The 22,949-nt window shown below is 38.4% G+C and overlaps 1 protein-coding gene and 1 non-coding gene across 2 annotated transcripts; both read left to right on the top strand.

The window, feature by feature from the left end:
* Positions 1 to 351: 351 nt before the first annotated feature.
* Positions 352 to 18,493, top strand: MGME1 (mitochondrial genome maintenance exonuclease 1). The gene is made up of 4 exons (XM_090286018.1): positions 352 to 884; positions 5,335 to 5,551; positions 13,387 to 13,519; positions 18,274 to 18,493. Exons 1-4 carry the CDS (start codon positions 371 to 373, stop codon positions 18,433 to 18,435), a joined length of 1,026 nt encoding a protein of 341 aa, XP_090142144.1. The 5' UTR covers positions 352 to 370; the 3' UTR covers positions 18,436 to 18,493.
* LOC150003149 (U1 spliceosomal RNA) lies at positions 3,922 to 4,083 on the top strand. Its single transcript, XR_016512866.1, has one exon. It is a non-coding gene; the product is annotated as a U1 spliceosomal RNA (small nuclear RNA).
* Positions 18,494 to 22,949: the final 4,456 nt, after the last annotated feature.

Here is a 22,949-nt window from a genome sequence, read left to right as displayed (position 1 = left end):
GCCTGGGTTTGGGGGACCCCTGCAAGAGTTTTTTTCTATGTCAGGCCTCCCTCCCCAGGCATCACATTTCTATAGCTTGAATATTGGGGACGTCTTGCCCCAAGCTGTCTGCTGTGTCGCATTTAGTAAGTGCTGGTTCATCTGGTAGCGATGGGAGCCAGTCTTTGGAAATAGCTTTGTCCAAGCATGTCGCAGAAGCTTATTGAAGAAGCTTTTAGTGTGCAATGTCATACTAATGCAGCTTTCACATTGATAGTGAAAATATTTAACACATTTGATATCTAATACCCTTTTCTTTTTACTAGGAATGCAAAAACTAAAAAGGCCCTTGACATTGCAAGGAGACTAGAGGGAAGTGAAAAGTCTAAAGATGAAGGCATTTCAGACCATCTGCAGGCAGTTTAGAAGTTCAAAGGGGTTTTCGGTAGAACCGTCCCAGCGTGTGGGTTTCTCCACTTCCTCTTACTCATGTGGCCGGAAGAAAAAAGTAAACCCTTATGAAGAGGTAAACCAAGAAAAGTACTCTGGTTTAGTACAGTCTGTCTTGTCATTTAGAGGCCATGCTCAGACTCCAGAATCACTGTTCGAGGAAGATACTTTACTCTATGGACCTGTGAGTAAGTGTAAACCCCCAAAGCAAGATGAGGAAGCAAGAGTTCCAGGAAACTGGTTTCCTCTCTTCAATCCAGAGAGAAGCTTCAAACCAAATGCAACAGGTGATGCCATAGTTCCTTTGAAAATTCCTTTGCAAAGGAATAAGATGCCAAGTGTGACCCGGGTTCTTCAGCAGACCATGACATCAGAACAGATTTTCTATTTGGAGAGGTGGAAACAGCGGATGATTCTGGAACTGGGAGAGGATGGCTTTGCAGAATATACTTCAAGTAATTTTCTTTAATCCTGGTTCTGTACTGTTACTATGTTTTCTAGAATATAGAGTGCTGGTGTCATTCTTTGAAGGTTTTTCTCTCAACTAGTGAGAAATTCCTTTCAAATGATGATAATTAGCTTTAAATAGCACTTTGTGTATTAGCTCATTTAATCCTCATGACAGCCCTATAAAGCATAGGTACTATTATGACCATTTCACAAATGAAACTGAAGCACAGAGAACTTTTGACTAAGTGATGTGTAAAATTCATTTATTTTTATAAGCTCAAACTTAAGTATTTAGAATTGCCTGTTTTCTTTGATTTATGAGTCAGTCATCTGATAATGGAATTCTAATTGTTTGCGTTTTGTTCAGAATCTAGTAAATATCCCTTTGTTCTACTTGTCAACGTAGACTGACAAGCCAGACTAACAGAATTAAAACAGTAAGCCAGAACACATTCTCTGTATTTAGATCTTAGTAAACTGAGATAATCGGATACTCTTGATTAGGAACTGAGAAGAACAAACTTTAGCCTTCAACTCCTAACTTAACTTATTAGACAAGTGAACAGAATTGCTTCCTTGTAACAGATGCCATTCAAAAGCAAGTTAAAAAGAAAGACCGTTACATGGGTTAATTAACTGATCCTCATCAGATCTGTGTAATCTTTTGTGCTTCCCAGAGCAGTATGTGTACCCCTAGTGGTACACAAGCACTTTTATTTTTAAGAGTAATGCACTTATTTTGGGGTATCTTAGGAAAAAAAGTATGTGCACACATATTAAGTGGCCACATCTTTTAAAGAAAATTATTGAGTATATAGGTGTCACCTGGATAGGGCAGAAATGGTCAAAGCCTTAGTGCCTTATAACATTCCTCAGCTGTTTGGGACAAGGAATTCCATGCAGGGGCTAACTGCCTTCTGAAGAAAGTTAATTATTAACAACCTCCAAGCTACAGGCATACCTCGTTTTATTGTGATTTGCTTTCTCTTGTGCTTCACAGATGCTGAATTTTTTTTTTTTTTTTTACAAATTGAAGGGAAAAAAAGTTAAAGCTCATTTTACTTAAGATACTCGCTTTATTACTGTGGCGTGATACTAAACCCTGAATGTCTCCAAGGTATACCTGTATTCTATGCTTTCTAATCAAGCAACATAAAAGTCTTTTAATGGCATCTTGAGTATCAGTTTACTTTTTGATTGCTAAGGATAAGAAAGTCTGACTTATTCTGATTCGTACGTGTTGATTATAGTGGAAATAGGTGGGGTTTATTTTTTTGGTATTTTTGCTACTGATTTTTTAAAATCCTAAAATATTATCCATCCTGTCAATTCTATTGGAATATTGGAAATTTATGAATTTTTTTTAATGCCCTTTATGTACTGGGACTTGAAAACATTTCATTTCATTCCCTTAACTTGAGTGCATACTCTGACTTAATGCTATCTGCAGTAAATCTTGAATCTTTTAAAACTTAATTTTCCCTGGTCGGATAATTCAGCTGGTTAGAGCGTTGCCCAATACTCTAGGGTTGAGGGTTCGATTCCCTGTTAGGGCACATACAAAAAGCAACCAATGAATGCATAAATAATTGAAACAACAAAAATTGATGCGCGCGCTCGCTTTCTCTCTCTCTCTCTCTTTCTCACTCTCTCATGCCCTCTCCCTCCCTCCCCTTCTTCCACCTTCCCACTCCCTCTCTTCCTCTCTCCAAAAGCAATAAATCAAAAAATTTTTTTAATTTATTTTTACAAATTAAATTATTTTTAACGTTTTGAGCCTTACAATCTAAGGGATCCTGTAATCTAGATTCCCATGTTCATTGCCTTTTTTTGTTAAGAACCTAGCCAGAGATTGTCTGTAGTGGGAAATGAGTTGTCTGTTTGCTTGATAGTTGATGAAGCAACTTTCTTCTTCCTATTTTTAACATCTTTGTGTTCTATCTGCTTCATTAAGCATGTCGTGTAGATGAATACCATACTTCCTTTTTCCTAGGTTTTAATTTCATCAGTCTTAAATTTCTTGTAGGCCTTTCATGTGCTGACATTAAGTCTAATTGAACTAAGTAAAATTGAAATAGAATTAACTGAGTTGCTCTGTTGAATTTTATTTAACTCTCCCAAGTTACTTTCCAGAAGTAATTCCATTTTTTTTTGGTAGTGGTAGAACTGACCTTTCAAAATTTCTAAGAAGTACCTGACAAACATAATATGGTTTGATATTACCTCATTAGATGGATTGTTTTCCAGTTTTCTGTGGGTCTCTCTCCAAGCATATACAAGAGGGGAAACCCTTCAAAAAGTGAAATTATCTTCTGGAGGGCGGTCCCCTTGTAGTACACACTTCCCCTGCTAGGTGAGTGTTCAAGGAACCCATCTGTGTCAGTGTACCTGCTGGCATAGTGAGAGGCTGTGTTTGGCTTCAGTGAATATTTTTTAAGATTCTCCATTTGCCCACTTCATGGTGGGTGATTCATGAGCACACTTGCCCACACTGGCTGAATGTTCAACAGTTTTTGACCAAAAATGGCTTGAGCACCCCCCCCCCCCCCATACACCATCCTCCCTAGTCACCCAATCTTCGCCCAAGCCCCTTTTAAGTCCTCAAAGGGAAATGTTTTGCCTATGTGGAAGAGGTGAAACAAAAAAACAGCAAGAGCACTAAAAGGCATCAAAATTAACTAGTTCAAACTGTTTTGAGCAGTGGGCAAAAACATGTTGATAGATGTACTGAATCAAATGGAGAGTACTTTGAAAGTGAAATTTAAACATGTAAGAATAAATACACATTTATAAATAAATTCCGGGGTCTTTTTGGGTTCCCCCTCGTATATTTTCTACTGTTTCTGTGTATATCTAAATGATGATCCCTGAATTTACTTTCCTTGCTCTGCTGTGTGGTGAACTGGAATGAACATAGGCTGCTGGGTCTAGCTTTTTGCTTTTGGGCAAATTAGCATCTCTGGTTAGGTCTCATTCATTAAAATGGGAATAATGATCCTTATCTTGCTGGTTGTTGTATTTGAAAGTTAATACAGTATTTTGATACTTACCTGGCAAGGGCGATACCATGATCACGAAGATGGTTTTCCCAGGTTGAGGCTTATTCTTTGCTCTATGGATGTGCTGACCCCTGTAATTTCCGCAGATGTGGGAAACTGAACTGCACAAGTTGTGGTACTGGGGAACGCATTCATGCTTTCCCCTGTTAAAAAAATAAGGAAAGAATACAGTATTTTGAAAGCACCAAGGTCACTGCTTTGCACAACACCCTTTCTTTCCCTTACTTGTGACTCAAATGGATATGTACTATTTTTCATTTGTTGAATGTTTGCAGTCTCTTAAAAGTTTATGAGGAAAAACATTCAAGACAACAACTGTCCTAGGGTGTTCTAACCCTTAAAGAAAAAAGTGCATGAGAGGAATGTCACATATTTTCCTTCAAAATCCCCAGAACAGTTCCTTGTTTTTAATTTGTTTGTGCCTTGATTTTCATTTCTTGCCAGTCACTAAGCCTGCTAGTAGTGTAAGGCTTTCCCACCATTTTTATGTCCATAATTAAGTTTTGGTTGTACAAAGTGCAAACAAAAGTGAAGTTTCCTAAATTTCTAATAATTATTGGGTTGGCCAGAAAGTTCGTTTGTTTTTCTTCTGTAAAATGGCTCTAGTAGCGTGTAGTTGTCTTTAACTTCATTTGAAACAATTTTGTTAGCTTGTATTGTGACAGCTGTCATATCAGCATGGATTTAAAAAAAAAAATCACAAGATGGAAGAAATAAGCATTTTCAGCATATTATGCTTTATTATTTCAAGAAAGGTAAAAACGCAACTGAAACATGCACAAAAAGGATTGTGCAGTGTTATGGAGAAGGTACTGTGACTGATTGAACGTGTCAGAAGTGGTTTGCGAAGTTTAATGCTGGAGGTTTGCTGGATGATACCGCATGATCGGGTAGACCAGTTGAACTTATAGCGATCAAATTGAGACATTAATTGAGAACAATCAATGTTATGGCACATGGGAGATAGCCGACATACTCAAAATATCCAAATCAATAAAGTTATTGGTGAAAATGAAAAGTGTGTCTTTTATTTTATGGAAAAAACCATACAGACTTTTGGCTAACCCAGTATTTGCCACAGCCAGTTAACTTACTAAAATGGATACTTAAATTCACAGTACCATAAATTAGGTGTGTTCATGTAGCCCCCAGATCTTTGATTCTAATTTTGGCCTAATTCAATTAGAAGTACTTTATTTTATCCCTTTAATTGGCTAAACTATTCCATTACCTTTAGTTTTCAAAGTGTATTCCTAGGTTTCACAAGGGCTAAAATGAGGTGTCTCAGAAGTTGTCACTTAAAGGTAAATCTTGTGTAATTTTTAATTTTAGAGTATTTGTTTTTTTAGTACTAGTTTGGTCTTTTGTTTTTCCTTTACTCTCATTTTCTTTTCAGACATATTTCTGCAAGGGAAACTATTCCATGAAGCCTTGGAAAGCATACTGTCACCCCAGGGGAACTTAAAAGAGAGAGATGAAAATCTCAAATCTGGCTACATCAAAAGTGTCCAGCATATTCTGAAAGATATCAGTGGAGTTCGAGCTCTTGAAAGTGCTGTTCAACATGAGACCTTAAAGTATGTAGGTCTACTGGACTGTGTAGCTGAGTATCAGTAAGTATTAGATTGTTTTTATCAAAGTACGGAGGTGAATTAATGCAGGGTGGGACAGATTGTGCCTGTGAAGCACAACTTTTTCCTCATAACTCCTTCAAGATGCAGCCTCTGTAAAGACAAAACCTATGTGATAGGTAAAAGAATTGAGTAAGGAAGGATACAGGGGGAAGAGCCACATAATCCTTGCAAATCTGTGTTCCAGATTCAAAGTGTTTGGTGGGGAAAGGTATAACTTTTCAATATCCCTAGGATGGCCTGTTTTCTGACATGTTCCTCTTCTGCTTGCCCAGAGCCATGTACCTGCTGTAAGATTCAATTTGATTCCTGCATTTTCTTTTCTATTTCCCTAAAAAGAGCATTTTGATCTCTTAGCCCTGAAAAGCAACTCTTTTCCTGGCTTACAGGTAGTTTTTGACACGGATAGGAATTCAGCTTACTACAGGTTCCTGTGGTTTTTACATTCTTCCTCTTACTGTTTTTCCCACTTACTCCAAATTCCAAGGGTAGATATAACCTGTGCATACCCCTATTCCAAAAAAAGTATGTGGGCAAATCAAGAGGGGAAGGAAAAAATTCTGAATGTAACCCTTGGAACTCTTAATTAAAATTTAATTTAAAAAAATTATACTCTTTATACCTGTGGAAACTGTGTTTCAGCCACCATACAGTTTTGTGCCCTAGCTGCCTCATATCTGAGAAGAGCCCTGTGTGCCTAGAAATTTAATAGGCTATTTTTGGCTGTCCTTTGGATAACCAGTGGAGCTATACAATCAATTCTACCCAAGACCTACAAGAAATTCCTGACACCAGACACTTTTCATAGGGATTACAAACTATGTCCAAGGTACTGCTGTTTGTTTTTTGCTCTTGACATGAAGAGTATCAGCATTGAGAATATGAATGTTGAACATTTTTGAAACTTAAGGTTTTAGAAATTTAAAAATAATTTTTGATGGGTACTATGTGTACCTGAAACTGAAATTATATGTCACCTGTAACTGAAGAATTAACACCCCACTACACCATTAAAAAAAAAAAAAAAATTTTTTTTTGCCCAGGCCAGCATGGCTCAGTTAGTTGAAGGGTCATCCTGTAGACCAAAAGGTTGCAGGTTCAATCCCTAGTCAGGGCACATATGAGAAGGCAAACAATCTCTCTCTCTCTCCCCCTACCCTCCCACCCCTCCCTCCCTCCCTCTCCTCTTTCCCTCCCCCTACCTCCTTCCTTCCTTCTCCTGTCCACCCCCCAGAAGAAATGTGGTAAAATACACATAAAATTAACCGTTTATTTTAAGTGTACAGTTCAGTGGTATTAAATAAATTTATGGTGTGCAACTATCACCACCATACATCTTATGTACACTTTCCATCTGTTAAAACTGAAATTCTATACCCAGTAAATAGTAATCTCCCTGTTCCCCACTACTTCCAGCCACTGTCAACCACCATTCTACTTTCTGTCATATATGTAGAATAATAGAGTATTTGTCTTTTTCTGACTGGCTTATTTCATTCAGCATAATGTCCTCAAGATTCATCTATGTTGTAGCATATGTCAGAATCTCCTATTTCAGGCTGGTCAATATTACATTGTATGTATACACCACATTTGGTTATCTACCCATCAATGAACACTTGGGTTGCTTTCGGGTTTTAGATATTATAAATAATGCTATTATGAACATGGATGTACAAATATATCTTCAAGACTGTGCTTTTAATTTTTTTGGATATATGCCAGAAGTGTAATTGCTGTATCATATGGTAATGCTATTTAATTTTTTGAGAAACCACCATGCTGTGTTCTGTAGGGGCTATACTATGTTATAGTCCCAGCAGTGCACAAAGGTTCCCATTTTTCCACATTCCTCTAACATTTGTTATTTCTGATTTTTTGATACTAGTTATATCCTAGTGGGTTTGAGATGGTATCTCACCGTTGATTTGATTTGCATTTCCCTAAAGATTAGTAATATTGAGCATCATTTAGTATGCTGTTTGGCTATGTTTCTTTAGAGGAATGTCTATTTGAATTATTTGCCTATTTTTTAATTTCTCTGGTGTTTTTTATTATTGAGGTTTAGGAGTTCTCTGTATATTCTGGATATTAATCCTTTATCAGAATATGATTTGAATTATCTTCTCTCGTTCTGTGGATTGTCCTTTCACTCTATTGATAGTGTCTTTTGATGCATAAATTTTTAAAATTTTTGTGTAATCCAATTTGTCTATTCTTTGGTGTTTTATCTAATAAGTCATTGCCAAATTCAATGTCATTAAGCTTTAGCCCTATGGTTTAAGTCTTATATTTAGGTCATGGAACCATTTTGAGTTAATTTTTGCATGTGATGTTAGGTAGCAGTTCAGCTTCATTCATTGCATGTGGCTATCCAGTTTTCCCAAAACCATTTGTTGAAAAGACTGTCATTGAATGGACTTGGCACCCTTGTCAAAAATCACATGACCATATAAACAAGGGTTTATTTGGGGGCTCTCTGTTCTGTTTGTCTGTATGTGTCTTTATGCCAGTACCACATTATTTTTAAAAGTTCATATGGTTTTTTTCCATAAAATAAAAGATATTTTCATTTTCATTATTAACTTTATTGATTTGGATATTTTGAGTATGTCAGCTATCTCCTGTGTGTTATAACATTAATTGTTCTCAATTAATGTCTCGATTTGATCGCCATAACTTCAGCTGGTTTACCCAACCATGGAGCATCATCCAGCAAGAAATCTCCAGCGTGATACTTCACAAACCACTTTTGACTTGTTCAGTCACAGCACCTTCTCCGTACACTGCACGCATCTTTTTTGCGTTTCAGTTGCATTTTTACCTTTCTTGAAATAAAGCAAAATATGCTGAAAATGCTTATTTTCTTCCATCTTCAATATTAAAATGGCTACACAAAAAATTCACTGATTTTGATAAGTTTATTTTTAAATTATTTATTTGTTTGTTTATTTATTATTTTTAGAGGGGAAAGGAGAAAGAGAGGGAGAGAAACATCAATGTGCAGTTGCCTCTCACTTGCGCCCCCAACTGGGGACCTGACATGCAACCTAGTCATGTACCCTGACTGGGAATCAAACCAGCGACACTTGGCTTGCAGGCAGATGCTCAGTCCACTGAGCCACAGCAGCCAGGGCTAAGTTTTTTTTTTAATGCACAATGATAAGACAGCTGTCACAATATAATTAACAAAATTGTTTCAAATGAAGTTAAAGGCAACTAAGCGCTACTAGAGCCATCTTATGGGGGAAAAATACAAGTGAATTTTTCGGCCAACCCAATAGTAAGTTTTGAAATCAGCAAGTGTGAATCCTCCAGCTTTGTTCTTTTAAGTTGTTTCAGCTATTTGGAGTCCCTGAGATTCCATATGAATTTTAGGATGAGTTTCTGTTTTTGCAAAAATGATCACTGGGATTTTTATAGACATTGCATTAAATTCATAGATTGCTTTCAGTAGTACAAACATCTTAACAATATTAAATCATCCAATCTGTGAACATGGAATGTGTTTCCATTTTTATGTTTTTAATTTCTTTCAGCAATCATTTGTAGTTTTCATTGTACAGGTCTTTCACTTCCTTTGTTAATAAGTGTTTTATTCATTGTGATGCTATTATAAGTGAGTTTGTTTTTGTAATTTTCAGATTATTGTTTGTGCATAGAAATGCAATTGATTTTTCTGTGTTGACTTTGTATCTGGCTGCTTTGCTGCATTAGTTCTTCCAGGTTTTCTTTTAGAGGAAGGCTATATAAGATTATATCATCTGTGAACAAGGATAATTTTACTTTTTCCTTTCCAATTTGCATGCTTTTTATTTTTTTGTGTTGCCTAGTTGCTAGAACATTCAGTACTCTGTTGAATACAAGTGGTAAAAACAGACAGCCTTGTCTTGTTCCTGATCTTAAGAGGAAAACTTCACTCTTTTAGCTTTGTATATGATTGCTGTAGGTTTTTTATATGTAGCTTTTATTATGTTGAGGTAGTTTCTTTTTATTTCTAGTTTTTTTAGTGTTTTTTATCATGAAAGTGTATTTAATTTTTCAAATGCTTTTTCTGCATTAATTGAGATAATTTTGTGATTTAATGATTTAATTCATTTTGTTAATGTATATTACTACCTTTTAGACTAACAAATTTTTTAAAATGTTACTCTCTTAAATCATGTAGGAAAAATAAATCACAAACTATTACATTAATACCAGCTTTTATAATTGCCCACATATTTACGTTTATTGAGATATTCTTTGAACATCTTTAAGATTCTAGCCCTGGCTGATAGCTCAGTGGATTGAGCACCGGCCTGTGAACTGAAAGGTCACCAGTTCAGTTACTACTTAGGGCACATGCCTGGGTTTCAGGCCGGGTCCCCAGTTGGGGGTGTGCAAGAGGCAACCTATCAATGTTTCTCTTCCTCTCTCCCTCCCTTCCCCTCTCTCTAAAAGTAAATAAATAAAATCATTTTTTAAAAAGACTAAAAAAGTCTTTGATAGGTCTGTCATCACATATTATATTTCAGTGATAGCTCCTGTTGATTTATTTTTTCCTTTGAATAGGCCGTAATTTCCTATTTCTTTGCATGCCTTGTGATTTTTGTTGTTTTGAAATCTGGACTTTTGAATCTAATATTGTGGTAACTCAGGAAATCAGATTCTCCCTCTACCCTAGGGTTTGCTGGGTTTTGGGGTTTATTATAGTAGGCTATCTCTGTGCCGAGTATAAATTTAAGGTTTTCTCAGGTCTTTTCTGAGCCATGTGCAGTCACTTTCTAATTCCTTCCTACATGCAGTGGTATTTGGGTGTTGTGGTCTTTAGTCTTGGACTCCCAGAAGGGAAAAAAGAAAAATGAAGGGGGTGGGAGCTGCAAGCCCTTTAGTCCCCTGGAAATCACTTCAGCTGGAGGTGCATCAACATAGCCACCTTCCTCTTTGTACCTATGTGATCAGAAACAACAATCAGTGATGAAAGCACAGATCCCTGACATTTGGAGGACATGGTCCTTTTTGTCCACTCTGATTTGCACAAGCTGTGTACAAGCTGCTCCAGGAAAATGTCACAAGCTACCTGCCTCATGAATGAGGGATTGGTAGCTGCTATTATGCTAAGAGCTGAAACTGACCAAAATTAACCACAATTTACCACCCAAGCCTTCAATAGACTGGATATTTCGATAATAGTTATATTAAACAGATTCTGCTGTTGCAGTTGTTTTCTAGGTGGGCAGACAGATTCCTGGTGCTTCCTACTCTGCCATCTTTCCAGAATCCTCCATCCCCATTCTTTTTCAACCTCTATAAAAAGTTCTTGTGATTCTGAGATATTTTATGACTACATGTACAAGCATTTGTCCCCACCACCACTTACTAACAAAACATACTACACCCTCCTTTTTTTCACCTGAACATGTATTTTAGAGATCTTTCCTTATTAGCTTATATAGATCTACACCATTCTTTTAATAATTTTTCATCACTCATAATTAACAGCTATTAACACTTTGTCACATTTGACTTCAGTTTTTTAAAAAGAAGTATAACATTATAAATTAAATTCACATCATCTTTAACTATATTTTTCCTTCTCTCACAATCCCCTAGCCAAAGACAGTCACTGTTAAAAGTTTGGTACTGTGCCTTCTAGTCTACTTTCTGTACTACACCACACACGCAACACTGTGTAAGATACACACACAATATACTCTTACTCTACTTTCCGTATTCTCATACACATGCGCGCGCACACAATGCTATGTATAATCCACAAACACAGCATCATATGTTGTCATCTATCTGTGAGAGTCAAAATATATAGAGATCTAGATTACAAATCTCTAGTATCACAATGCTAGTAAGAAATTGGGCTGTGGAGCCAGGCTGCCTGGCTTTTTATCTTAACCTTGACCTAGTTATAGTTACTTAGTCTCTCTACCTCAATTTGTTCATCTGTAAAATAAGACAAATAATAGTACCTACCTCATTATGGTTGTTATAAATTAAATATTTCCTGTACTGTACAGTACTTAAAAAGCATACTATCTACTTAAAAAGCATACTATCTACTCATAAAATCTCAGCATTATTATTTTGATCCTGTCCTCTGCTTTTACTGCTGTTTGGTATTTCATTTTATGAATGAAACAAACATATCCATTTCTCTAGTGAGAACATTCAAGTTATTTTTAATTTTTCAGATTAAAAATGCAATTAATATGGCTTCTTGTATACTCTAATGAGAGTTTCTCTAGGCAAATGCACAAGTTCATTTGTTTGTTTTGGCAGGTGATACATGCAGTTTGGGTAAACTCAGTTAATGTCAAGTAAGCCTGGGCATGAGTACTTCCTAAGTTTTCCAGGCACTGTCAGTCATGTTCAGGATATCAAACCATTGCTCTCCTTTGGTCTATACTAAAAGAGAAATTACTGGGTGAAAATGTATGTACATTTTAAGTTTCTAAAGACAGATATAGTGTGCTTATTTGTGCACACCTTTAAAAACACAATGTTAGTAATTTTGATAACATTGTACTATATCTTGAAATTGCAGTCTGCATACCACAAAAATTAGGCTGAGCATCTTTCCATTTCTTTGATCTATTTGTAGACTGTCATTGCAATTTTAACTTGGGTTTATACTAAGATTTTTTTTTTTCACATTACTAAGTTCTGCAAGTTATAACTTGCTACAAATTGTGATCCATGGCAGAAATCTTTATTTATAGGGTATTTTCATTTATTCAAGGAGGAGAACTGGGAATAGCAGCTAGATTTCAGTGTCTTCAGATAAAAAGAATGTAAAATATCCCACTAGTAACTTTTTATATTGATTATATGGAGAAATGATAATATTTTTTAATATGTTGGGTTAAATATTGGAATTTACCTTTTCATTTGTCTTTTTTAAATATGGCTAGAATATTTAAAGTAACATATGTAGCTCACATTTTATTTGTAGTTATAGACAGTGCTACTCTAGACTAGTTTTATAAATACCTTGCATAAGTTGTAACTATAGAGCAATGGTGTCAGGTAGGTAACACATTTTGTACAAAATCTCCCTCTAAATGGCTGATTTTGAAGTTGAAGTCATGAAAGACTGATTGAACGGATAGAGCCTTTCAAGAGTTACCAGGTATCATTCCACTCACCCACTCTATGATCCTTTTGACTGCAATTGGCAAGTATAAAATCCCATCAGAATGGGGGAAAAGGGGAGGAATACACTAGTTATTTGACTTTAAAAAAAAAAAAAAGAAGAAGTAAGTGTTGATGTATTTGAATCCCAGATTTGGTTTTTGAGCAAGAGAATTCCTGAGGCACCACTATGTTTAGTCTTTTATGATGAGGACTTTCCTGCTGGTCTGTTTGGTTTATTCTGATTGGCATTTGAAGTAAGGTCAAGTAAAATAATAATAATAATAATAATAATAATAATAATCAATTCCCTTGTCGTGTGTTAAAGGAAAGGAGGCCTTGGAGGTTCCAAAGGATATCAAGAGGGTGTAGAAACTTGAACTGTGGAAAAGTTTCCCAGCACTCCCATGTGGACCTGCACCTGTAGGTCTCATTGGTGCAATTTAGGAAACATTGTCCATCAAACCTGACAGGCTCATTTACTGAGTGAATAAAGGGCTCAAAGGAAAGAGAACATCAGACCTAATCCTAAGAGATAAAGCTCAGAGGAGCTGCCTTTTTGGCAAGTGGAGAATAGAAGCAATAGTCATTGGGTGACAAGTAATAAACTATATGTAAGAAAGTTAACCTAATAGAGTGTTTTAGTTTGAACTACTACCTATAAAGACTTCCCTTTGCTTTCTCTTTAGAGGCAATCTGTGTGTGATCGATTGGAAGACATCAGAGAAACCAAAACCTTTTATCCGAAATACATTTGACAACCCACTGCAGGTTGTGGCATATGTAGGTGCCATAAACCATGATGTCAACTATAGCTTACAGGTCAGGACACCAAGGCTCTGCTTAAAGCTTTGCTTCATGCCTGTTTGTAGCTACTTAACTCCTTATGGTTCTTATTCTGTTTGTATCCTACTGCTTACTCTGTTCCTTGTCTACCACTTTATTTTTTTAATTACCTTTTATTATGCTGTTACAGTAGTCCCAATTTTTTCTCCTTTGCCTCCCTTCACCCAGCACCCCCCACTCCCTCAGGCAGTCTTGACACCATAGTTTATGTCCATAGGTCATGCATTCTTTGGCTACTGCATTTTCTATACTGTACTTTATATCCCCATCTTAATCACCTCACCAATTCTCTCATTCACCCATAGTCCCCTCCAATCTGGCAACCATCGAAGTGTTCTATATCCATGATTCTGTCTCTGTTCTTCTTGTTTCCTTTGTTTGTTTGTTTTGTTTTTTTAGATTGAATTGATGATAGGTTTGAGTTTTTTGGTATTTTGTTGTTCATTTCTTTGACCTTTTTCTTAAATAAGTCCCTTTAACATTTCATATAATAATGGTTTGGTGATGATAAACTCCTTTAGTTTTTTTCTTGACTGGGAACTCTTATCTGCCTTTCAATTCTAAATGATAGCTTTGCTGGTTAGAGCAATCTTGGCTGTAGGTCCCTGCTTTTTATGACTTTGAATATTTCTTGTCAATCCCTTCTAGTCTGCAAAGTTTCTTTTGAGAAATCAGCTGACAATCTTATGGGAATTCACCTGTAGGTAACTAACTGGTTTTCTCTTGCTGCTTTTAAGATTCTTTTCTTATCTTTAACATTTGACATTTTAACTCTGCTGTGCCTTGGAGTGGGCCTCTTTGCATCTATCTTGTGTGGGTCTCTGTGCTTCCTGGACTTATATGTCTGTTTCTGTCACGAAATTAGGGAATTTTTCTTTCATTATTTTTTCAAATAGCCAATTTCTTGCTCTTCCTCTTCTTCTGGCATCCCTATGATGCGACATTTGGAACCCTTGAAATTGTCCCAGAGGCTGCTTATACTATCCCCCCTTTTTTGGATTCTTTTTCTTCTTGTTCGGATTGGTTTTTTGCTTCCTTACGTTCCAAATCATTGATTTGATTCTCTGCTTCATCCACTCTAATATTTTTTCCCTGTAAATTATTCTTTATTTCAATTAATGTATACTTCCTTTCTGACTGGTTCTTTTTTATGCTGCTGAGTTCCTCACTAAGTTCCTTGAGCATCCTTATAACCAGTGTTTTGAACTTACATCGCTTTCTTATCTCCATTTTTAGTTCTTTTTTTTCCTTTTTTTTCTTTTTCTTTTTAAAATATGTTTTATTGATTATGCTATTACAGTTGTCCCAATTTCCCTTCCCTCTGCTCCCCTCCACCCTGTGGCCCCCTTCCCTCCAGTTGTCCCCCCCTTTTAGTCCATATCCTTTGGTTGTGCATATAGTTCTTCTCAACCTCTTCCTGTCTATTCCATTTCCTCCTACTATGCTTCTTAATTCCTATACCATCTTCCTCCCTCTCCTCCTTCCCCCTCCCTACTGATCTCCCCCCAGTATGTTCCCCATACCTATAGTTCTTTTTCCACTCTCGTTGCCTATTTAGTTTGCCTTTGTTTCGATTCCCTAGCTTCTGTTGTTGGTTCTTGTGATGCAGTTTTCATTTTAATGTTCATAGTTTTGATCCTCCTTCTTCTAAACCAGTCCCTTTAACATCTCATAATAGTGGTTTGGATCTAATGAACTCCTTTAGTTTTATTTTGTCCTGGAAGCACTTTCTCTGCCCTTCTATTCTGAATGACAGTTTCGCTGGATAAAGTAATCGTGGTGGTAGGTTTTTGCTTTTCATTACTTTGAATATTTCTTGCCAGTCCCTTCTTGCCTGCGGGGTCTCCCTTGAGAAGTCAGCTGATAGTCTAATTGGGACCCCTTGGTACATGATTCTTTTCTTCTCTCTTGCTGCTTTTAAGATTCTTTCTCTTTTATCTTTAATTTTTGACAACTTGATTATAATGTGTCTTGGTGTGGTTCTCCCTGGGTCCAGTTTTTCTGGAACTCTCTGTGCTTCCTGGACCTGTAAGTCTATTTCCTTCCCCAGGTGAGGGAAGTTCTGCTTCATTATTTTTTCACATAATTTTTTAATTTCTAGTTCTTCTTCGCCCTCTGGCAACCCTATAATCCGAATGTTTGATCTCTTGTAGCTGTCTCAGAGGTTTCTGATCCTCTCATCACTTTCCTTACTTTTTGTTTCCTCTTTCTGCACTGGTTCACTGTTTGTTCCTTCTCTATGTTCTGGTTTGTTGATTTGATCTCTGGATTTTATTTCCTCACCACTTGTCTCTTTGTGTTTTCATTCTTTTCAATATGAGTGGCTTTCTTTCCTTCCCTGCCCTTTTCCAAATATCTTGTTAATTCTGTAAGCCACCTTATAACAATAGCTCTGAACTGAACCTCTGAAAGGTTTCTTATTTGTTCGTCTGTCAGATTCTTCAATCGTCGTCTGCTTCATTTTGACAGATTTGTGTTTTGCTTTACTTCCTGGGCAGGCTGGGGGTGGGGCGGAGCCCCGTGTACTTGTCACTACCCAGTGACCAGCAGCGATCCCGACCTTTCTCACCGCGTTGTGGCACTCTGTGTGGGGGCGGGGGTTCAAAATGGATTCCTGCTGTTATTCTCTGCTGGGAGACCAGGATCTGTCCTCCCACCCTCTGGGCCTCACCATCCGATGCAATGGGGGGGCTGCATTTCCCCGCATTGGGGTTGCGAGCTGCCGGGGCTCAACTGCAGCCGGTATTGCTCCCCCTGCCGCTCTCCCCACTGCTACCGCAAACAGCACTGCCCAACCTTACCGTTCTGGTTCCGATTTCGCCCCTCCTACCCGTCCAGGCGAGCACCGCTGGTCTATAACTTCATACGTTGGGCTTCCATATAGGTTTATTTTCTGGAATTTCTGGTTATCTTTTGTTTTGAGGTAGTTGTATTCCTTTCTAGTTGTAGAGAGAGACGGAGCATGTCCGTTTAAGCCTCCATCTTGGTCAGAAGTCTTGTTTAGTTATTTTTATCAAATTTTGATCTGTTCTTTCGTTTGGGCCATGTTTCTTTGTCTCCTCATTTTGTCAGCCTCTCTGTATTTGTTTCTATTGGTTAAGTAGAGCTTAAGTAGACTCTCTGTCTTGGTAGCGTGGCCTAATGTAGTAGGTGCCCAACTGGGTCTAGTGGCACAGCCCCCCCAATGAGCCAAGCTGGGCCCTCAAGGTGCAACCCCCATGTGGGCTGAATACACCCTCCTCTTGTAGTTAGCCTTGATTGCTATTGGCAGGTCAATGGGAGGGATTTACCCAGGCCAGTCAGCTACGAAGACTGACGACCAACTTCCGCCCTCTGAAGAATCAGCTGTGCTGTGGCAGGTAGTGGTGCTCTGACGTTTACTGTAGCTGTCCACGGTGCGCAGGCTCTGGGGTTTCCTGGGTGTTGCAGGCCAAGGTCAGCCCCCACTTGTGTTCTGCCCAGGGCCACCCTGCATGAGCTATAAAGCAATCTGAGATGGCTGTTACTTGTGCTGGGCTTGGAGGTTCCCAGGGGAAGCCACGCTGTGAACCTAGGCTGGCTGCTGCTGGTGCTGGGCATGGGGCCACTTAGCAAGAGGTTTGGGGCTGGGGACTCATTGAGGCCAGCAGTTGCTTGCATGAGTGGATTTAGAAAGTTGTGAAGCATGAGCCAAGATCAACCATTCATATGAAAAAGCCATTGTTAACAGCTTGGGAGGGTTTGTAGTGGGGTAAGTTTGGTGGGACAGAGCTTCAAGGGATCTCCAGGGCAGGGCAAACAGTGTTAGCTGGTAGATGGAGTCTCAGGTATGGCACCCACCTGTCTGCTCTATGGCATTGTGGGGGTAGAGTTCAGAAGAGGGATATTTGCCTCTGCCGTCCCTTTGGTCTGGGAGAAAGTTGTTCCTCAGCTCTCACCTTGGTGCCAGACACTTCAGTTCCTCCCTGTATTCCACTGGTGCCTTTCAAGCTGCTACTCCCGTGCAGAGCTCAGAAAGAGTGAGTATGAGTAAGCCTGTATATGGGTTCTTCAAGAGAAACTGCTTGGGGCTCCATCGGTTTCTTCCACCAACTCAATCCCCGTTGGTTTTTGCAGCCAGAAATTCTGGGGACTTATCTTCCTGGCACTGGAACCTTTGGCTGGGAGGCCTGGTGTGGGGCTGAGACTCCTCGCTCCTGAGATATCCCTTCCAAATTTGAATCCACCACACACCAATGTGAGACTAGCCCACTTGGGAGGCCTGGTGTGGGCTGGGACTCCTTGCTCCTGAGATATCCCTTCTGAATTTTAATCCACCACACACCAATGTGAGACTAGCCCATTCCACTGCTCTGCTCCACCTACTAGTCTGGATGGATATGGTTTCTTTAATTCCATAATTGTCAGACTTCTATACAACTTGATTTCTAATGGTTCTGAATGATTGTTCTATAGTTGTGTTTTTGATGTGGTTGTACGAGTAGGTGAGCCATGTTTACCTACACCTTCTTTTTGACCGGAAGTCCCTACCACTTTAAAAAGTACTCTCCACCCCCTTTCAGGGCTTTTTGTTGATGACAGTCCGTCCTTTGATGTCTTCTGTGTCATCTTTGTGTTTTTATGTATCCTGGTGCGGTCTTTACCTACCCATCTTAGAAATTGAGTTAGGAGATGTTACTATAGATGGTTTTGGTCACCCTGGAGTAAAAAGGAAATTAACCTAAAATATGGCCTACTGTGTTTCTTTCTAGGTTCAGTGTGGTTTAATTGTGGTGGCCTACAAAGATGGATCCCCTGCCCACCCACATTTCATGGACACAGAGCTGTGTTCCCAGTACTGGGCAAAGTGGCTTCTTCGACTAGAAGAATATACAAAGAAGGAAAAGAACCAGAATATTCAGAAACCAGATTAAGAGCAGAACGCTATTTTGGAACATTCAGCACTTTCTCATACTTTGAGAAAATACATTGCTGTTTACTATGGCCTAAAATGGAGGTCCCACAGAATCTGAGAGCTGAATTAACATAAGCAGAAGTATTGATTCGTTGAATTTTATTGCAGCCAAAATGACTGAAAAGTCAGAAAAGTTTAAATATAAGGAACTGGACTTCAGCACATAAAAGACCAGTTTGCTGACTCTCACTATGATTTACTTTGAAAAAGGGCAAGCAGGATTAACACAGTACTGATGGCTCATGGACCTTGCTGTGTCCTGGGCAGGAATCCCAGTCTTTGAACTGAAATTGGAGGGGAGTGAGGCTTGGTGTGCCAAGCATATTCTCAGGGTACACTAGGAGGGAAGGGGCCCGGCAGCCCCAGGGTGAGTTGGAGGGAGAACTAGCATCAGCCAACTCCTGTTTCCTAGAACTTGTATTATATATTGAGGGTCTCTATATATTTCTTTGGGAAGGAAAATTTCCATTTAACATTTTTGAAAAATAAATACATGATTTCTTCGCCTCAGATAAATATTGTTCTCTGGAAAAATGGAGCATATTGACCAAATCATTGGCAATACTCCTTGGCATACCACCAAATAGCCCCCAAAGTAATAGTGGAATTTTAGTAGCTATGTTCTGGATTGAGTCAATGAATCTTGTCTGTAAAGAAAATGGTATTGTGCGGAATTTTTCAGCTGTGGGGATCAATAAATGCAATCTATTTTTTATGTGTTTGATAAGTAATAAAAATTATTAGTTGTCTTGGTTTTGGGAAACTTAAATAAATCCCCACTGTAGTCCTGGGGGAGGGATCCATGTTTTATTGAGTGTGTTAGCATTTATGTTACAGTTACTGTCTTAATATCATAGGGTGCTACAATGTTTTATTTTGTTAGCCATGAATTATAAGAAATAAAATACAAGATGTGAGTAAAGTAATGAGGTTTTTGGTTTGGTTTTGTTTTAATTTCTGTTTATACATTAATTTCACAAACCTAAAAATTGTTTAGACTTTGTTTTTAAATTCAGAATTATACCAGTGGCTCAGTAGATTTGGTATGTGTTTCGTGAAAATGAATGCAAGGAGGTGTCCAGGAGGCAAGGAAAGGAAGTTTCAGTTCAGAGAGATGAGGCTTGTGAGTAACCTTTTATTGACTCTATACGTATTTGCATTTTTTAAAAGTAACATATATTCCTGTAACCTGTAATTTCCAAAGTCAGAGATCAAGTGAGAAAATTAAAAATTATACCGCCAGATTTTTCCACACTGCTTTAATAAGCCTCATCCTAGAATTTAGGAGACCAGAGCCAACAAGACTTCATTTTTTTTTTTTTTTAAACACATTGGAATGTGTCACTTTATTTTTATTTATTTTTTAATAATTTATTTATTTATTTATTTTTAGAGAGAGGGGAAAGGAGAAAGAGAGGGAGAAAAACATCACTGTGTGGTTGCCTCTCATTCGCGCCCCAAACTGGGGACCTGACGGGCAACCTAGTCATGTGCCCTGATTGGGAATCAAACCAGCGACACTTGGTTCGCAGGCCGACACTCAATCCACTGAGCCACAGCAGCCAGTGGGGAGACCTTTGAGTCTGACCAGGACAATGTGGTTGGTAGGACAGTGAAGGTAAGTCCCTGGGTAAGTTTCCCTGAAACACACAAGATCACTCCAGTTTCTCACTACAATCCTGATAATCTGTAGATCTCACCAATTAAAGAAACCTCAATCATCTGAAAAGGAAATACTGACTTAAAAAAAAGATATTTTTACTACTAAGGCATAAGAGAAGAAAGCCAAATCTATAAGTTTTTATAAGTCATAACTTTTTAAGAATTAACATGCATATTACTAATTTTTGCATACTACCTGTTCCCCTAAGAAATCGTGAAATGAAACAGAATTTGTGATTAGAGATTCTCCAATTGAGATAATTAAAATATTTTTAAGAGGAAGTATGAATTGCTTTTCTGAGGGGGCAACCTCAACAGAAGTACAAAGTGTAGCCTTATAGTCTTGAGCTTTGAGACAATCCATTAGATTCAAAACTGTCTGCATTCCCTTCTGCAATTCTACACATTCTTATTAATGAATTTAATAAGAATGCATTTAATACAGCTAAAAGCTCCAGGCTGGCACTATAAGTCAGGATTTTTTTTTTAAATGTGTATTTTATTGATTATGCTATTATAGTTCTCCCAATTTTTTTTCCCTTTGCCCCCCTCCACCCAGTACCTCCCTTTCCTCTAGCAATCCTGCCCCCTCCCTTAGTTCATGTCCGTGGGTCATGCATATAGGTTCTTTGGCTTCTTCATTTCCTATACTATTTTTTTTTAAATGTTTCATTATCAATTTATTTTCTCTCCACTCAAAAGTTTTTATTACTCCTCTTCTCACCCTCCCCCAAACCCTGATAACTGATTACTCTGTTTCTTGTTTAATTTTGTTCATCTGTTTTTGTTGTTCATTAGTTTCCTGTATCAGGTGATATATGGTATTTTTTTCTCATTGCCTGTCTTATTTCACGAAGCATAATTCTAGTTCCATCCATGTTGTTACTTTGTCTCTTTTAATGGCCTTTGCTGTGAAATCTGTTTTGTCTGATGTAAGTATTGCTATCCCAGATTTTTTTTCATGTCCATTTGCTTGAAATATTTTTTTCCATCCCTTCACTTTCAGTCTGTGTAGATCTTTTGCTCTAAGGTGGGTCTCTTGTAGACAGCATATATGTGGGTCATGCTTTCTAATCCATTCAGCTGCCCTATGTCTTTTGATTGGTGCATCTAACCCATTTACATTTAAGGTTATTATTGATAGGTACTTATTCATTGTCGTTTTCTCCCTTTGTACTTCTGTTCCTCTTTGTCACTCTGTTTCTTCACCTTCTTAAAGCAGACCCTTTAGCATCTCTTGCAATGCTGGTTTGGTGGAGATGTGTTCTTTTAGCCTTCTTTTGTCTGGGAAACTCCTTAGTTCACCTTCCATTTTGAATGAGAGCCTTGCTGGATAGAGTATTCTTGGTTTAGGCCTTTGTTTTTCATTGCTTGGAATATTTTTTGCCATTTCCTTCTGGCTTGTAGTGTTTCTTTTGAGAAATCTGATGATAGCCTTATTGGAGCTCCCTTGTATGTTATTAGCTGTTTCTCTCTTGCTGCTTTTAGGATTCTCTGTCTTTGAATGTTGGCATTTTAATTATGATGTGTCTTGAAGTGGGCCTGTTGGGGTTCATCTTCATTGGGACCCTCTGTGCTTCCTAGACTTGTGTGACTCTTTCTGTCTTCAAGTTAGAGAAGTTTTCTGTCAGTTTTTCAAACACGTTTTCTATCCCTTGCTCCTCTTATTCTCCTTCTGGTATTCCTATGATACAGATATTATTACGTTTCATGTTGTCCTGCAGCTGTCTTAAAGCCTCTTCATTCTTTTTCAGTCTTTTTTTGTTTTGTGGCACTGTCTGGGGTTTTTTTTCTATGTTGTCCTCCAGCTCGCTGATCCGATCTTCTGCTTCCTCTAGCCTGCTTTTAATTGCTTCTACTGTGTTCTTCAATTCAGAAATTGTATTCTTCATTTCCTCCTAGCTCTTATTGATAGCTTCTATGTCCTTTTTCATGCTGGTGTAATTCTCAGTGAGTTCCTTGTAGTTTCCCTGGAGTCCTTTGTAGTTTTCTTTGAGCTCACTGATCTCATTGAGCTTCCCCATAATCCATGTTTTGAATTCCGTGTCTGATAGTTTGCATCTCTCTATTTCATTTAGCACTCTTTCTGGGGATTCCTCCTTTCCTTTTGATGGGGGGTTGTTTCTCTGTCTCTCCATTTTTGTGACTCTTCTTGTTTGTTGCTGCTTCTTAGATTGACCTGCACTTCCTGGATCTGCCCCTGGTGGCATTAGATTGTGTATCAGTCTGGGCCTAGGCAGCCTGTTGAAGACTACCAGAGATCTACTGCCTTTGTCTGTCTCCTTTAGTTGTTAATCTCTTCAATCTGTGATCAGCCATCAGGCTTAAGCAACGAGGGGGCATATTAATTCCTGTAGGCGGGGCTTTTGCTTCCCTTCAGGATGACACTACTTGGAGGGGAATGGTTTGCCTGCAGTATATGGAATGAGTCAGCACTGGGACCCGTTCAGCTGCTCCCTTAGCTCTCTCCTCAAAGCCACCGCCCCATATTCTCCCCAAGCATCTCTAGTCTTCTCTGCCCTCCCTCTGCTTGAGCCCATGCTAAGTGGGTGCCAAAATATTTTCATACATGATCCGCTTCAGAGCTCTTTTTCTCCAGCTATTTCTCTTAGGCCAGCAAAAAAACCTGTGGCTTTTCGCTTTTCACAGCTGGATATTATTTTACTTTCTGCTCTGTTGATGTAGGCCTAGAAGCCCAGCTGGGGGTTTAGACCCTGCCCTTCTCTGAGGTAACCCCTGGCTGCTGAGCTGTTTCTCAGTCCCTTCAGCTGCCACCCGTGGGAGCCCAGCCAGCCCTTCCGCGTCTCTGCA

Source organism: Furipterus horrens, unplaced genomic scaffold (genome assembly GCF_987537825.1).
Source record: "Furipterus horrens unplaced genomic scaffold, mFurHor1.1.pri manual_scaffold_8, whole genome shotgun sequence".
NCBI classification, from domain to species: Eukaryota; Metazoa; Chordata; class Mammalia; order Chiroptera; family Furipteridae; genus Furipterus; species Furipterus horrens.
Note: the sequence above shows the minus strand (reverse complement) of the source record. Positions and strands in the feature narration are given on the sequence as shown.

Excerpts from the sequence above, each read along its gene's own strand:
- MGME1 (XM_090286018.1), top strand. The coding sequence starts at position 371 with ATGAAGGCATTTCAGACCATCTGCAGGCAGTTTAGAAGTTCAAAGGGG. Across the intron at positions 885-5,334 it reads CTTTGCAGAATATACTTCAA|ACATATTTCTGCAAGGGAAA; the intron begins GTAATTTTCTTT and ends TTTTCTTTTCAG. Across the intron at positions 13,520-18,273 it reads ATGTCAACTATAGCTTACAG|GTTCAGTGTGGTTTAATTGT; the intron begins GTCAGGACACCA and ends GTTTCTTTCTAG.